The 15,188-nt window shown below is 38.7% G+C and overlaps 2 protein-coding genes and 1 non-coding gene across 3 annotated transcripts; 2 read left to right on the forward strand and 1 right to left on the reverse strand.

Annotated features, from left to right (window-relative positions):
* Nucleotides 1-2,523: 2,523 nt before the first annotated feature.
* Nucleotides 2,524-4,467, reverse strand: LOC112184654. Its single transcript, XM_024322904.1, has 2 exons — nucleotides 4,064-4,467; nucleotides 2,524-3,745 (listed from the first exon to the last, which is right to left on the reverse strand). The coding sequence occupies exons 1-2, from the start codon at nucleotides 4,465-4,467 to the stop codon at nucleotides 2,524-2,526; spliced, it is 1,626 nt and encodes a 541-aa protein (XP_024178672.1).
* Nucleotides 4,468-7,094: 2,627 nt separating this feature from the next.
* Nucleotides 7,095-7,201, forward strand: LOC112191127. The gene has a single exon (XR_002932844.1). It is a non-coding gene; the product is annotated as a small nucleolar RNA R71 (small nucleolar RNA).
* A 6,211-nt stretch (nucleotides 7,202-13,412) lies between these two features.
* LOC121051851 (jacalin-related lectin 19-like) lies at nucleotides 13,413-14,606 on the forward strand. The gene is made up of 2 exons (XM_040515330.1): nucleotides 13,413-13,817; nucleotides 14,135-14,606. The coding sequence occupies exons 1-2, from the start codon at nucleotides 13,521-13,523 to the stop codon at nucleotides 14,513-14,515; spliced, it is 678 nt and encodes a 225-aa protein (XP_040371264.1). The 5' UTR covers nucleotides 13,413-13,520; the 3' UTR covers nucleotides 14,516-14,606.
* Nucleotides 14,607-15,188: the final 582 nt, after the last annotated feature.

The following is a 15,188-nucleotide window of genomic DNA, read 5'->3' on the forward strand; positions in this document are numbered from 1 at the left end:
TAGAATCACAATTATAGAATTCGAAAACTTTATTTAAACATAGAAATTGGGCTTAAACTTTGCCCTAAACATTATTGTTAACTAGAAACAAGTTCATACGAAATCAAACAAGGAAACCAAAAAGGTTACAAGGAAAAGGAACGAATTACACCGTGAGTGGAGATGGAGATGGAGATCTAGATGGTTGGATCTTGAATCTTGGAAGCAAGCCTTCAAGGTGGATGATGGAGGATATGATCTTCACGGCTCTTTCTTCTTCTTCCTCTCCTTGCTTGAAAATGCAGAACTTTGCAACTAGATAATGGAGAAGGAAAATGGAAAGGAAATGGAGAGACAAAGAAGATGAGATGGATGAAGGAATTGGTTTTGGAAAATGGAAAGGAAATGGAGAGACAAAGAAGATGAGATGGATGAAGGAATTGGTGGGAAAATGGAAAGGAAATGGAGAGACAAAGAAGATGGAATGGATGAAGGAATTGGTATTTTGAGAGTGAGAGGAGAAGTGTATTTATAGCCCAAAAAATGATGAATGGAGGGTGGAGATGAACATAAATGAAGGGCTAGATATGTTAGACAAATTTGTAAAAAAAATCTTCCCACTTGTTTATCACTTGTTCAACTTGAATTGATTTTCCTCCTCAAGATTTTCCACTTGCTTGCAACTTTGATTTTCCTCCTCAAGATTTTCCACTTCCTTGCAACTTTGATTTTCCTCCTCAAGATTTTCCACTTCCTTGCAACTTTGATTTTCCTCCTCAAGATTTTCCACTTCAAGTTTGACAAAGGTTGTTAGCAGATTTGGAGGTGAATTTCTGCCCCTTTATTCCTTCAATTTTTATCTCCACTAAGAACTTAATTTTAGCCTTCGACTTCTTCATATGAAATTATCCACCATGAGTGTAGATTACTGTGGTAAAATTTCAAAATTTATTGCCATGTGGTTGGGCCGGAAATGCTGCTGGACCTCTTACAGGTCCAGTTTTCCGGTTTTGCTTCTGTAGAAAATTGGGCTGATTGTTTGAAGGCCTTCCACTTATATTTTTCTCTGCTGGCACTCTTCATAAGAAATGATCATTTGGGTGTCTAGAATGGATCTGGAGAGTTTCAGCTCATTTCGAGTTCATTTGGTCAGGTGGCCGCTCCTTCTTCCTTGCTTGGCTCTGATTCTCCTAGCCGGAGTAAGAAAATATTCAAGGTTGACTTTTTAGTGCATTTTCATTCTTCTCCATCATTTCTAGGTAATTATGGACGTAACACTCATTTCTTCTTCATCTACTCCAATGTACCTAAAAATAGAAATTAAGTTAAAAATCGATTCGTTAAGGAATAACTAAGCAAAATGTGAGGAATTAACATTTAAAATATCGCATTAAAATGCTCCTATCACATGGTCAGTGAAAATAGTAATTTTTGTTCCAACCAAATAAGACCTAAACTTTTCTAAAGCAAAAACTACAGCAAGAAGTTCTTTTTCAGTGGTAGAATAGTTTAGCTGAGTGTCATTCAAGATACGAGATGCGTAGTAGATGGCATGAGGAAGCTTATCCACTCTTTGGCCCAAAACAGCCCCAATTGCGTAGTCAGAGGCATCACACATAAGCTCAAATGGTAGATTCCAATCCGGTGGCATGATGATAGGAGCTTCAATGAGCATCTTCTTGAGCTTCTCGAATGCAGCCTTGCACTCTTCATCAAAGACAAAGGGCACATCTTTCTGAAGAAGTTTGCACAAGGGTCTTGTGATCTTTGAATGGTCTTTGATAAAGCGCCTATAGAACCCTGCATGACCAAGAAAAGAACGTACCTCTCTCACACAAGTGGGAGGTGGTAAGGAACGAACAAGATCTATTTTTGCCTTATCTACCTCAATACCCTTAGCAGAAACAATATGACCTAACACTATCCCTTATTGTACCATGAAGTGGCACTTCTCCCAATTTAAAACAAGATTCGTATCCTCACATCTTTTAAGCACTAAAGACAAATTATGTAAGTATGAATCAAAAGAATTACCGTATAAGAAGAAGTCGTCCATGAAAATTTCTATGATCTTCTCAACCATGTCAGAAAATATTGCCATCATGCAACGTTGAAAAGTCACTGGTGCATTACACAAGCCAAACGGCATCCTACGGTAGGCAAACGTACCAAAGGGACACATAAATGTAGTCTTCTCTTGGTCCACGGGATCAATAGCGATTTGATTGTATCCTGAGTAGCCGTCTAAGAAACAATAGTAGGCATGTCCTGCGAGTCGGTCCAACATTTGGTCAATGAATGGGAGAGGGAAGTGATCCTTGCGTGTAGCGGTGTTGAGCTTGCGGTAATCAATGCAAACTCTCCACCCGGTTTGCACTCTTGTAGGTACCAACTCATTATCCTCATTCTTGACTACGGTGATGTCGGATCTCTTTGGTACCACTTGAACAGGGCTCACCCACTTGCTATCAGAGATTGGATAGATTATCCCCACATCTAGGAGCTTAAGAACTTCCTTCTTCACGACTTCCATCATTAGAGGATTCAATCGTCTTTGAGCTTCCCTTGAAGGTTTTGAATCCTCCTCAAGGTGAATGTGATACATGCACATGGATGGACTAATCCCTTAATGTCTGCAATGCTCCAAGCTATGGCTTTCATGTGCTCTCTAAGAACTCGGACAAGCTTTACCTCCTCATGTGCCGAAAGGTTAGAAGCAATAATAACCGGCAATGTCTCATTATCTCCCAAATAAGCATACTTGAGATGATCCGGCAATGGTTTAAGCTCTACTTTGGGTGCCTGAATCACAGAAGGTACAAGTTTTGCATCTGAAATTGGAAGGGAAATAAAGTTAGAAGGCTTACCTTGTACTTGAGGGTGTGCCTCAAGTGCAGCGACTGTTTCCATGTGTTCATGGTTCCAAACTACATCATTGGAGACCCTTGGATTTGTGTCTTTCCCCTGCATTTGTCCAGTTGAAGTATCACCTTCGACTAGTTGAAAGTCGTTTTGCTCCAATCCTAATTCTAATGTGCTCTTGAGTTTATCCTCCCCCACACTTGCATTAAAAGTATCCTGCAAAAGATAATCAAAGGCATCTATGGAAAAACAAGTATGAACATCATTCGGATACCTCATGGCCTCAAAGCTTTTGAAGCATATAATGTCGCCATCAAACTCCATTGTTGAGGTCCCCTCATAGACATCAATCTTTGTTCGTGCAGTTCTCATGAATGGGCGACCAAGAATGGGAGGAAGGTCATATGGCATAGGCTCAGGCTCCATCTCCAAGATAAAGAAATCCGCTGGAAAGATCAACTCTCCCACTTGCACCAAGACATCTTCAACTATGCCCTTAGGAAAGGCTATAGAACAATCCGCTAGTTGAATGGTGACTTGAGTATCCTTGAGCTCACCTAACTTAAGAGTTTCATACACAGTATAGGGCATTAGATTAATAGAAGCTCCTAAATCAAGTAAAGCTTTTTCAAACCTGCGTTCCCCAATTGTGCAAGGGATGGTGAATCTTCCAGGATCCTTCAACTTAGGAGGCAATTTTCTCAAAAGTACCGTTGAGGCTTCCTCACTAAGGGCCACGGTTTCCTTATCTTTATACCTCCTCTTGTTAGTACACAACTCCTTGAGAAACTTAGCATATTTGGGCACTTGTTTGATGGCATCCAAAAAAGGGATGTTCACTTGGACTTTCCGAAAGGTTTCCAAGATGTCTTTCTCATGTTGCTCCTTCTTTGAGTTCATGAACCTGCGAGGAAAAGGGATACAAGAAGACATAGGGATAGAAGCATCATTGTTAGCCTTAAAAGAATTCAAAGACGGGTTAGGAATGCCCTGATTTTCGACTTGCTGACTAATTTCCTTCGAATGGTCAAAATCTGAATTTTCTGTGACGACTAGTCAGCGGGTTTCGCCGACTGGTCGGTGAGCTTCTGACCTCGGAACACATAACCCGTCGACCGGTCTGCGGATTTCGCCGACTGGTCCGTGGATTGCCAAATTTTGATTTTTGATATTTTCAGCTTCATTTTTGGATTCTTTTTCTTCCTCCAAAGCTTCTTAAGACTTCTCTATGGCTCTTATTGGTTCCTCCAATTGCTTTCCACTTCTCAAAGTCATGGCATGGAGCTCCGCAACACTCTCACCCTTAGGATTAGGCACAGTTGTGCTTGGAAGAGTGTCGGGAGGCCTATTTTGCATATTACTTGCAAGTTGCCCAACTTGTCTCTCTAAGTTCTTGATTGATTGCCCTTGCTCCTTAAATTGAGCCTTGGTCTCTTGCATGAATGTAGAGGTATGAAGTGCCATGTCCTTGAGCATATCCTCCAATGATTTGCTTAAAGCTTGTTGATATGCTTGTTGTCTAGGGACTTGGAAACCAGGTGGCGTGTTATAGACACCTTGAATAGGCCAAACCACGTTATCATTGTTGTTCCAACGGAAGTTAGGGTGATCCTTTGATAGGAGCATTTTAATGCGACGTTTTACTTGCTTTTCCCTACATTTCTTGCGTTATTTCCTTATTAAAACCCTGTTTAGGAAAGTTTTCATTCTTTGATTGGGAAAGTTCCTATTTGTAGAAAGTTTCTATTTTTATAGTTTCTATTTATCATTTTTAGTAAGTTTCCATTTTCGGTAGTTTCTATTTTTCAGTTTAGGAAAGTTTCTATTTTTCTTATTAGTTTCTATTTTCAGGACCTCCGAGCTAAAATATGGAAATGAACTCATAAATGGAAAGAGGAGCTTGCGAACACCAAGGGGAGCAAAGATGAAGGTACATTGGAGTAGAAAAATGGAAATGTACTAAAAGATCAATTTTACACATATTCCTACTCCGGCTAGGAGAAACCAATCCAAGCAAAGAAGAAGGAGCGGCCGCCTGACCAAATGAACTTCAAATGAGCTGAAACCTTCCAGATCCATTCTAGACACCTAAAGTATCATTTCTTATGAAGAGTGCCAGAGAAAAATATGAGTGGAAGGCCTTCAAACAATCAGCCCAATTTTCTACAGAAGCAAAACCGGAAAACTGGACCTGTAAGAGGTCCAGCAGCATTTTCGGCCCAACCACATGGCAATAAATTCTGATATTTTACCACAGTAATCTACACTCATGGTGGATAATTTCATATGAAGAAGTCGAAGGCTAAAATTGAGTTCTTAGTGGAGAAATAATTGAAGGAATAAAGGGGCAGAAATTCACCTCCAAATCTGCTAACAACCTTTGTCAAACTTGAGGAGGAAAATCAAAGTTGTAAGCAAGTGGAAAAACTTGAGGAGGAAAATCAAAGTTGCAAGCAAGTGGAAAATCTTGAGGAGGAAAATCAATTCAAGTTGAACAAGTGATAAACAAGTGGGAAGATATTTTTTACAAATTTGTCTAACATATCTAGCCCTTCATTTATGTTCATCTCCACCCTCCATTCATCATTTTTTAGGCTATAAATACACTTCTCCTCTCACTCTCAAAATACGAATTCCTTCATCCATTTCATCTTCTTGTCTCACCATTTCCTCTCCATTTTCCTTAGTCACCAATTCCTTCATCCATCTCATCTTCTTTGTCTCTCCATTTCCTTTCCATTTTTCTCTTCATTCTCTAGTTCTTAGTTTTGCATTTTCAAGTAAAGAGAAGAAGAAGAAGCCGTGAGGACATAGCCTCCATCGTCCACCTTGAAGACTTGCTTCCAAGATTCAAGATTCCAACGTTCAAGCTCTCCATCTCCATCTCCCCTCACGGTGTAATTCTATCTTTTTCCTTGTAATTTCTTTTGGTTTTCTTTGTTTGGATTTGTAGAACTATGAATTCTAGTTAACAAATAATGTTAAGGGCAAAGTTTAAAGCCCGTTTATATGTTTTGAGATAAAGTTGTGATTTCTATATGTTGATTTTTATGTTGCTTATGTGGGTTTGTTTAATTAAATTTGCATGATAGAAAACTTTTGTATTTTAATCTTATGTGGTTGCAAACACTTAGGGTTTTGATATAATTGGTGTTAGGTTTAAGAACATGAAATCGACTTTTCGTTTTGTGTAAACTTGAATCAAAGTAGTAAAGGTTTTGTGCAAAGACCGAATTTAATTAAAGAGAATTGCAATTAGGTGGACTTTTCCATACTAAGTTGTACACTTGAGTTGATAGCCTTTCACTATGTGTAATGCGTTAAACATGACATGATTGACTAGCTTTCTAGGGTTTGATTGCATGTTTGATAGGATTAATCTAGGTGCTTTCGCTTAGGTTAATTAGCATTGAAAAGTAAAAAATGGGAATTCATTTGCTTTCGAATGTTTCACATGATCAACTCCTCTCTCATGACATTTAAAATCAACTATAGGAATTGTAATTGGATTTCTTGCATATGGATGTGGTTTTGATCTTTGTTCCTTGCGATCCACCCTTGTATATATGTTTTTACATTTTCTTTATTTTATTTATCTTAATTTTCAATTCTATAATTCTTAAAACCCTCCCCCCTTATTTTTGTTCACTTGTATATATTTATTCTTTATTTTATTTTTGTAAATAATACTTTTCTTTATTTGTTTCACAATGACAGGTGTACCCTCAATCCCCGGAATAGAACGATCCCTATTTGCTTATACTACTAACGATATTTCAGGGTTAAATTATGCGCTTCCCAAAAGCGCGTCATCCATCCATCTAGGATTGTATGTGTTCGAGTAGGGGTCATACTTTTGCCTTGGTTGCCCCACAAAGTTTACCTGTTCCTCAGACAAAGTAGACATAGGACACCTATCAGTAGTATGGTCAGAATATGAACAAATAGAGCATACCTGAGGTGATGCCTTAGACCCATTGCTCATGACATTCACTAACATATCGAGTTTTCTCTCCAAGGCTACCATCTGATTTTGCATCCCATTCTTAGTGTCAAGCTCATAAACTCCACGACCTCTTGCTCGCTTATCCCTTGCGTGGAACTGCCGATTGTTATCAGCCAAGTCTTCAATGAGATCATATGTTTGCTTGCCAGTCTTATTCATGAATGTCCCTCCACAGGCCGAGTCCACGCTACCCCTATTAACCGTGTCCAAACCTTCATAGAAATATTGAACCAAGTCATCCAAAGAAAAATTATGATGGGGGCACTTCCTCTGCAGCTCTTTAAATTCCTCCCATGCCTCATATAGAGTATCTCCATCCTTCTGACATAAATTTTGTATTTCTCTTCTCAGCTTCATTGTCAATTGGGCCGGAAAGTACTGCTTGAGGAACTTCTTGACCATTTCATCCCAAGATGTTATGATACCTGTAGGTAGAGAGTATAGCCAACGCTTAGCATCATCTTTTAATGAAAATGGGAAAAGAAGTAACCTGAGGCCTTCAGGAGGCAGATGCTGAATGGTCTGCAATTTGCATATGTCCAAGAATTCCCTAATGTGAACATTAGGGTCCTCAGATGGGGATCCCATATATTTGGGCAACGAGTTAATCAACTGCACAGGAATGGAATAGGCATGATTGTCGTCCGGTGTATAATCAATGCATGAAGGAGATTCAGAAGCTGTTGGGACGAAGGCATCCTTCAGTGGTCTTGCTCTAGCCATCTCAACTTTGGGGGGTTCCTCAAACAGTTCCTCTTTGTCTTCGTGCACCGAATGTGCAGGTGAATGTGAAGGTGTGTACTTCTCTCGGTCCTCCTCTCCTTGCGAAGATGTAGAACCCGTCGTTGGGCCGTCAATTGGCAAACACGTTTCCTTTGTTTGCTTCCTATTCGACCTGCAGGTGCGTTCTATCTCAGAATCCAAAGGAATGAGTTTGCCTTGTGAAGTTTTCCGAGTAAGCATATACCTGAAAAGAAAAACAAAAAGATAAGAAAACTAAAAATTAAAAGAAAGAAAAACAATTAGAACTAAAAAGTCCCCGGCGACACGGCGCCAAAAATTGATCGGTTATTTTTATGCCAACAATTTTCCTACTATCGATTTGAATGTCAATTGTAGAATAAGGAAGTAGGGTCTCCCGCAGAGGACTTATGGAACTAATTGTAAGACTTTCCGAGTTTAGGAGTTGATTGTGAAGTTTGTAAAGACAGTTGAAAGTAAATAACAAATAATGAAATTGCTTAAGATTGAGAATCAATAGAGAAGCAGAAGCCAGGGAATGTATCCACCACCAATCAATCAAGTATGCAAACCATGTTTAATCTAGTCTTATTTACCTAAGGATGAAGATGCTCAAGTTAACCCAACGCCTGAATCAACCTATTATTTTTCCTTACTTGTATGCTAGGTGAGAGACGCTCTACACCTAACCTATTTCCTAAAATGCAACCTAGGTTGACGCAACTCTAGATTTAACACATAGAAATCATTAAGATTAAGAAAAACGAGACATCACAAGACATCATGAGTACGACGCGTCTCAATTAATCTAGGAACCTAATCACTCGCCTTATAGACGATTTACTACTCTAGAACTTTCAATGGAACCTTCTTAAAAGGAACAGGCAATGATCATTCATAGGAATAGAATCCTAAACATGCAATCTAATTTGGCCACCAAAGAAAGCACATAAAGAAATCATCAATGTAAAAATAGTGATTAAGTTCTCATCCATTGTAAACAAAAACTAATTAAATGTCATAGCATGGCATACAATCATGATTGGGGCTTCAACATGCCCTAACTACTTAGAATTTAGTTGCACATGGTTTTAATTGGAAGCACAAAAGAATTCATAAGCAAAGTAAAACAGAAAAACCCTAAAAATCAAGTTGGAAAAATCGTCAGAACGACTGGTCGGCGGGATCTGCCGACTGGTCGGTGGATGGCTGATCTGCTTTCTTCTGCTCGGGTTTCTTGCTTGATTCTCGCGCGTAAGAGTCTTTTTGTTAGCTTTTCTAGCCTTTTTATAGTGCTCTTGATTCCTCCTTCCTTCCTTTTTGGTTTGAGAATCCTTAAAGTGTAGAGAAAATCAACTCCTTAATTCTCTTATTGAATTAGGATTTCTCCACATCACTTTGTCCAATGAGAATTCATCATGTCATCATCAATATCTCTGCGAATATCTCCATAATTTTCTGTGATATCTCCATGAATTGGGCTTCTCGATCCATCAAGGACTTCTGCTTAGTCCAGGACTTCAAGCTTTTCCTTATTTGCGCATCTTTCCTCAATATTATCTTCTTTTTGTATATTTGCTCCGAAAAACCTAATAAACACAAAAGTAAATAAATAAAGAGAAAATAGAATAAACTAACAAAGATTAATATAGGGATTTACCATATACACGTCGCATAAAATGCTCCTATCAGCTACTAATGCCTTTTGGTCTAAAGTAAGCTCCTTCAATCTTCCAAAGAAAAATGGACAACATCTTCAAGCACGTTGCGGAGTTATGCGTCGTCTACATAGATGACATTTTAGTCTTCTCCAAAAACAGAGAAGAACATATGAAACACCTCCATGAGGTTGTAAAGCTGATAGTTCAGCATGGAATTATCCTAGGGGAAAAAAAAATCTTCTTTATCCTCGATGAAGTTGATTTCCTAGGAATAAACATCAAGAATGAAGTAATAAAACTCCAACCTCATATTCTTGAGAAGATCTGGAAATTCCCATATAGGATTCCTGATGCTAAGAGTCTAGAGAGATTCCTTGGTGTCATAAATTATGGGAGAGATTTCATTCCCAAAATCTCAGGGTTAACAGCAATGTTATCTCCAAAGACAAGTTCCAAAAGAAAATGAAACTTCACAGAAGATGATGAAAAAATTATAAAGCAGATAAAAAATCTCTGCAAAAACCTCCCTCCTCTTCAACAACCAGAAGAGAATGATGAAATTATCCTCCAAACAGATACGAGTGATAATTATTGGTCCGGAGTAGTTCTGGTGAGAACGCTTGGAACTAACATTGAAAAGATCTGTAAATTTTGTAGCGGCAAGTTCAGCCCTGCAGAACTAAATTATCCCACAGGGGAAAAAGAAATTTTGGCTGTCAAGAAAACAATTTTAAATTCTCCAGCTTTTCTTGGAAAACCCTTTACTGTCCGTACCGATTGTGCTAGAGTAAAGAATTTCAAAAATTTTAAACTTGATAAAGCTGCAGATAGAGGAAGATTAGCAAACTGGCAATTATTTCTTAACCAATATGATTATAATGTTGAATTAATTGCAGGAAACAATAATTATCTTCCAGACGCATTGACCAGAGAAATGGCAATGTTCAGCCAAAGAGATGATGACGAAGGTTGCAATCCCAGAAGCAGAAGAACTGGGAAAGAACATGAGACTGAAGAGGATCCCAAAGAAACCAAATAAAAAATCCTCAGAAGGTTTCTGCTAAGTCCAAAAGGACTAGCCTCAACTGATCAATCCCAGGGTAAAGGATTGGCTAGCCTGTCTCAAACGGCAGACGGTAAAGGCTCATCAAGACCGTTGACGGCTGCTGCTTTGCCAAAAAATAGACCAACTCCAACTGGAGTTATAAATGTTTTTAATTATGAATTAAGAACTTTTGATGCTCCTGTGTTCAGAACTGGCAGGAGACTAGCTTACCACCAGAAAGCAATTCTGGATAATCTCCTATTTGCTTTTCAGGAAAGAAGCAGTGGTCTACTGTTCCCGGCACTCTTTGCACTAGCTGAAGAACTTTATGAGAATGCCCGACCACAGTTTGAAGAAATTCATACACAGCAGAGTGCTATAAGAAAAGAAAAAATTCACTTCCTTGAAAGCCCTGAAAGTGCTAGGGTCCCAATCATAGCACTCAATGAATCAGACTGGCATGAATTCCATAGTCTGATAGGAAGTCATAATTCTGAAGACCGAGTTCCTCCAACTCTCTTTATCATTGCAGGACCCTATGTTGGAAGATACTTAGTTAATGTTCAAAGTGAACATCCTTAAGAACACAAGCTTTGGCTTGTTGAAAATGGTTTTGTCCATAATCTGTGGACTAAAACAAATGATGATCTTAAAGGTTTGCCACCTATCATTGTCAACACATTCAAAAACATTAGAAAAAAATGACTGTACGCTTCATCTGAAGTTCAGATCCACTCCTCCAGAATGGATCCAGAAGGCAAACGGTGAGGTTGAGTATATTTCTCCATATCATTATGTGAGAATTATTCAAAGGAAATATCTTCAACGTGCCTGTGTTGGGTATAATGGCTAGCCAAACTCAAGTATCCCCTGGATGAAGGCCATGACCCTAGAATACATCAAGAAGATCATCTCTGAAGATATCAACAATACCTTCCTGGCAGCAGGAGAGAAAACTATTATCACTGCTTACGATCATCCTGACGTAGTCAGCAGTGACCTGTTCCTATCTCTTACAAAAAAAAAGATAGATTCGACACTGGCATGCTTACAGTGGGTAGAGAGACTTGAAACAGACAACCACTATAAAATGTATGTTGATACAGATGTCGAAGACAATGCAAGAAATGCTAGTATGGCCCAAGCAGACAACAACTCCTTTGTCCTTCGCCACAATTCTGAAACAGACGAAAACATGTGAAGCTACAGGTGAAGAATCAGCACCAAACTTGCAACTGTAGACCTTTAGACTTTTCTAAAGCTACTTTTGCTTTTGCAAAAAAAAAGTCAAGAAAAAGACGTTTCACCAACTACTTTTCTGCTTTTCCCAACCGACCTCCATCATCAGGAGCACTCAGAAAAGCTGGAAGTCACGGAGTTGTCCTGTATATTTGATGTTTTCAATTGTAATTTGAGTTCCGCTCCCTATATAAGGAGCTTTAGCTTCTCTTAGAAGGCATTCGAAAATTTCCATATCAATTCTAGATTCGAAAATTGAGAGATCAGTTTTAGAGTCGAAAAACATATTTGAGCAGAAGAGTCTTCTCTCAACTAGTATAGCAATGTGCTTCCCTTCCTGTCTAAAGTGTGAAGTAGTGTGTTCTTTACAAGTAAGTACCTGTTCTCGCCCCATCATGGGTGGGGAGGGGTGGGGATTAAAAAAAAAAAAAAAGTACATGTTCTCATTCTTATGGATAGCTAAACAGAAATGAGGCTCTGAATGTTTAGCATGTATGTATATTTGAATAAATAATTTCAGATGGTTGCTCACCCACTTCTTCAACCAATATAGTAGTTATTACATTTCCATAATTATAGTTGTCACTGTCTAAATGCATCCATAATTATAGTTGTCTTCATGTTTCACTATCTAAATGCATGCATCCTATAGAAACCCAAAGTTCTAATAGTATTTTTTGCACCTGGAAAAAATCAGTCTTAGATCCAAAAATTAGGATAAGCAGCAGTGATTCCGTCTGTTAAAGTAGTCGTTAGGCGAAAAACTTGGGCATGTTGAAGGCTAGTCTTGTTTTTGTTTTTGTCGTCTAAGGCAAAGTTTTTTTTAGTCAAACAATATTACTAAAACCACGGATCAACATAGGATACAAAAAGCATTTTTCTGAAAAAACCATCCCTATTAGTCTTTTTCTATCAGCCACAATGTAATACTAAAGTGTTGGGCAGTTAGGAAAAATACAGAGGCTTTTTGGGTATACGGGAAAAGACCCATCATAATATGGATATGACATACACATATATACATATACTAAATACATGAGCTTCTGATGATCAACACGTGGCAGAGACTTGTAGAGCATTACCAGACTAACAAACAAGTAATTACACTAAGTAACAAAGGAATTTACTGAAGAAGGAGCAGTAACAAGGATTGAAAGGCTAATGGTGCCTTAACAACCCTCCTCAGCTTGAAGATTGGATACAAGCTTCAAGCTGCAGCAAAGAAAAGCAAGTTTTAATACCCCTCCTCAGCACCATGTCTGCACAATGATGACAACTTGGTGAAGAAGAAACTAGAAATTGGAAGCTTGGCTGTTAGTCAAGAATATCTGAGGATGAGTAACGCGATCTATGCATGATGAAAATCTGTAGGAAGAACAACTGAAATCCACAAATGCTGAGCAGAGAAAGTTGTTGAAGGATTAATACAGAAAACACAACAAACTCACCCATTTTTCAAGTGAAAAACGAAGCTAGAAGAGAGCAGCTAGAGTAATGTTTGTTTCAACCCGGAGGAAGAAGAGGAAGTTATGGCCATGACTCCATTGGTTGACAAGCTTTCCTACAATTCATCATAATTCTGACTCAATTTCTTGAGCTCCATTATCAACGTACTGTTCTATCAATTCTTGACCACTGACTTGTTCAAAATTTTTGTACCTTCTTTTTTTTAGTCAAGATATTTTTCAAGACTTTGTCCACTTCTCTGCGTTTCCAAACGCGCGTGCAGATGATCAAGTCACTTCTTACGAACACGTAATTGAAGATTGGAGTCATTGGACCATTATATTTGACTTACTATTAGTTACGTCGTAGTCACTTATATTTTTTAGTATATATTCCTCTGAGATTCCAGAACTCAATTATATGACCATATAACCATCTTGCTTCTTTTGCTTTTTGTTGATGTATGAATACGACTTTTATTAAGCAACGATCAATACACTTCTCTTTGCTTTCCTTCAGAGTCTAATTACAGGAAGCAAGCATGTTTATCACCCCCACTCTTAGCATCTCTTGCATAACTTGTATGCAGCAGGGGGAGGAAGGTAGCAATAAGGATCATGAATCGCATGGGAAGATAAGGCTCAACGGCTTCGTGCCGGAGAATCCATATGGAGGAACCGGTGGAGGTCTTTGGGATGATGGTATGTACCATGGCGTAAGAGAAATCGCTGTCACTTCTGGTTTATGCATCGACTCAATTCGTGTGGCGTATGATAAAGATGGTGAGCTTGTCACTGCTCATAAGCATGGAGGTGACGAAGGCGGCGCCAATGCTCAGGTTAGCTTCAACAAAACTATTTCTTATGTGCATATAACGCTTTGTTTATGAAATGGACGCATACTGTCTTAAATTCAAATCCCTCCACCGTAAGAAAAAAAATAAAAAAAATAAAAAAATAAAAAATTATATAAAGAGACATTTGGTCTATGGATTAAACCAAGAAAAATAGATAACCAGAGTTTTTGTTAGAACTTACAAGTTATATTGTTTTATGTTCTCTTACAAAATTGAATAAGAAACAGAGCCTTGGGGACGGCATCCCTCTTAGAAATGAGACATTCAAACAATCTAAACTTGTTTTTACTGCATTACAGATCAAGCTAGAGTATCCAGATGAGTTCCTAGTGAGTGTTAGTGGACATTGTTTTGGGGCACCCTGGATAGTTGGTGATCCGGTGGTGATACGGTCACTCAAATTTGAGAGCAATAGAAGAACATTTGGACCATTTGGAGTTGAAGTAGGCACACCTTTTACTTTCACAGTTGAAGATGGAGGCCAAATTGTTGGCATGAAGGGAAGAAGTGGTTTGTACATAGATGCAATTGGGTTTCACATATCCCATGCCCCCAAAAGAAAACTCTTTCGGAGAGTTAAGGAGGGTCTTAAAAAGCTTTGGCCTTCAAAAGCTTATGACATCTTGATTAAAATCACCAAACCTCTTCAAATTTTTCAATGTACATGTATAAGCATGTGATGAATATTAATTTCTTGTCAAGTGTAAAGTAATTTGATATTGTACTTCCATATTGTACATGATGCTTTTCAAAAATTAAAGTTTTGTTGAAGGAAATTGACTTTTGTGCCTTATCAAATTAGGATTATGAGAGAAGGTTCTAGAATTCCTAGTCCTATTTGGAATAGTTTTCCTTGTATAATTAGAATATGTACTTTGTAATCCCTATATATAGGGCTCCTATTCTCAATAATAGAATACACAATTCTCTCATCAATCTCTCTCAAATCTCTTATTCTTAAACATGTTATCAGCACGAGCCCTAAGTCTGAAATCACAAGCTAAAAACCACAAGAAAAATTCCTTGCACCTAGCCCATGCTAGCTGCCCCACCACCGCCGAAGTTCAATATCGCGGCACCTCCTCCGCACCGCCCTCAGCCTCTTCCATGCCACACTCCTGCAGCTCTGCCGCACATCTCGGCCTAGCCCTCTTGCAACCTCTCGTCCTCCTCATCTACCACACACCCATGTGCTCCCCAAGGCCCTCTATCCACACCAACTCGATCTACGTCATCTCCCAACTTCAAGAAATCAAGAACTCAAGGTTTCAAGCTCTGAATCAACAAGATGTCGAAACCGAAGCTCGACTTTCCTATGCTTGATTCAACTGACTTGGAATACCACAGTTGGGT

This window comes from Rosa chinensis, chromosome 2, assembly GCF_002994745.2.
Source record: "Rosa chinensis cultivar Old Blush chromosome 2, RchiOBHm-V2, whole genome shotgun sequence".
NCBI classification, from domain to species: domain Eukaryota; kingdom Viridiplantae; phylum Streptophyta; class Magnoliopsida; order Rosales; family Rosaceae; genus Rosa; species Rosa chinensis.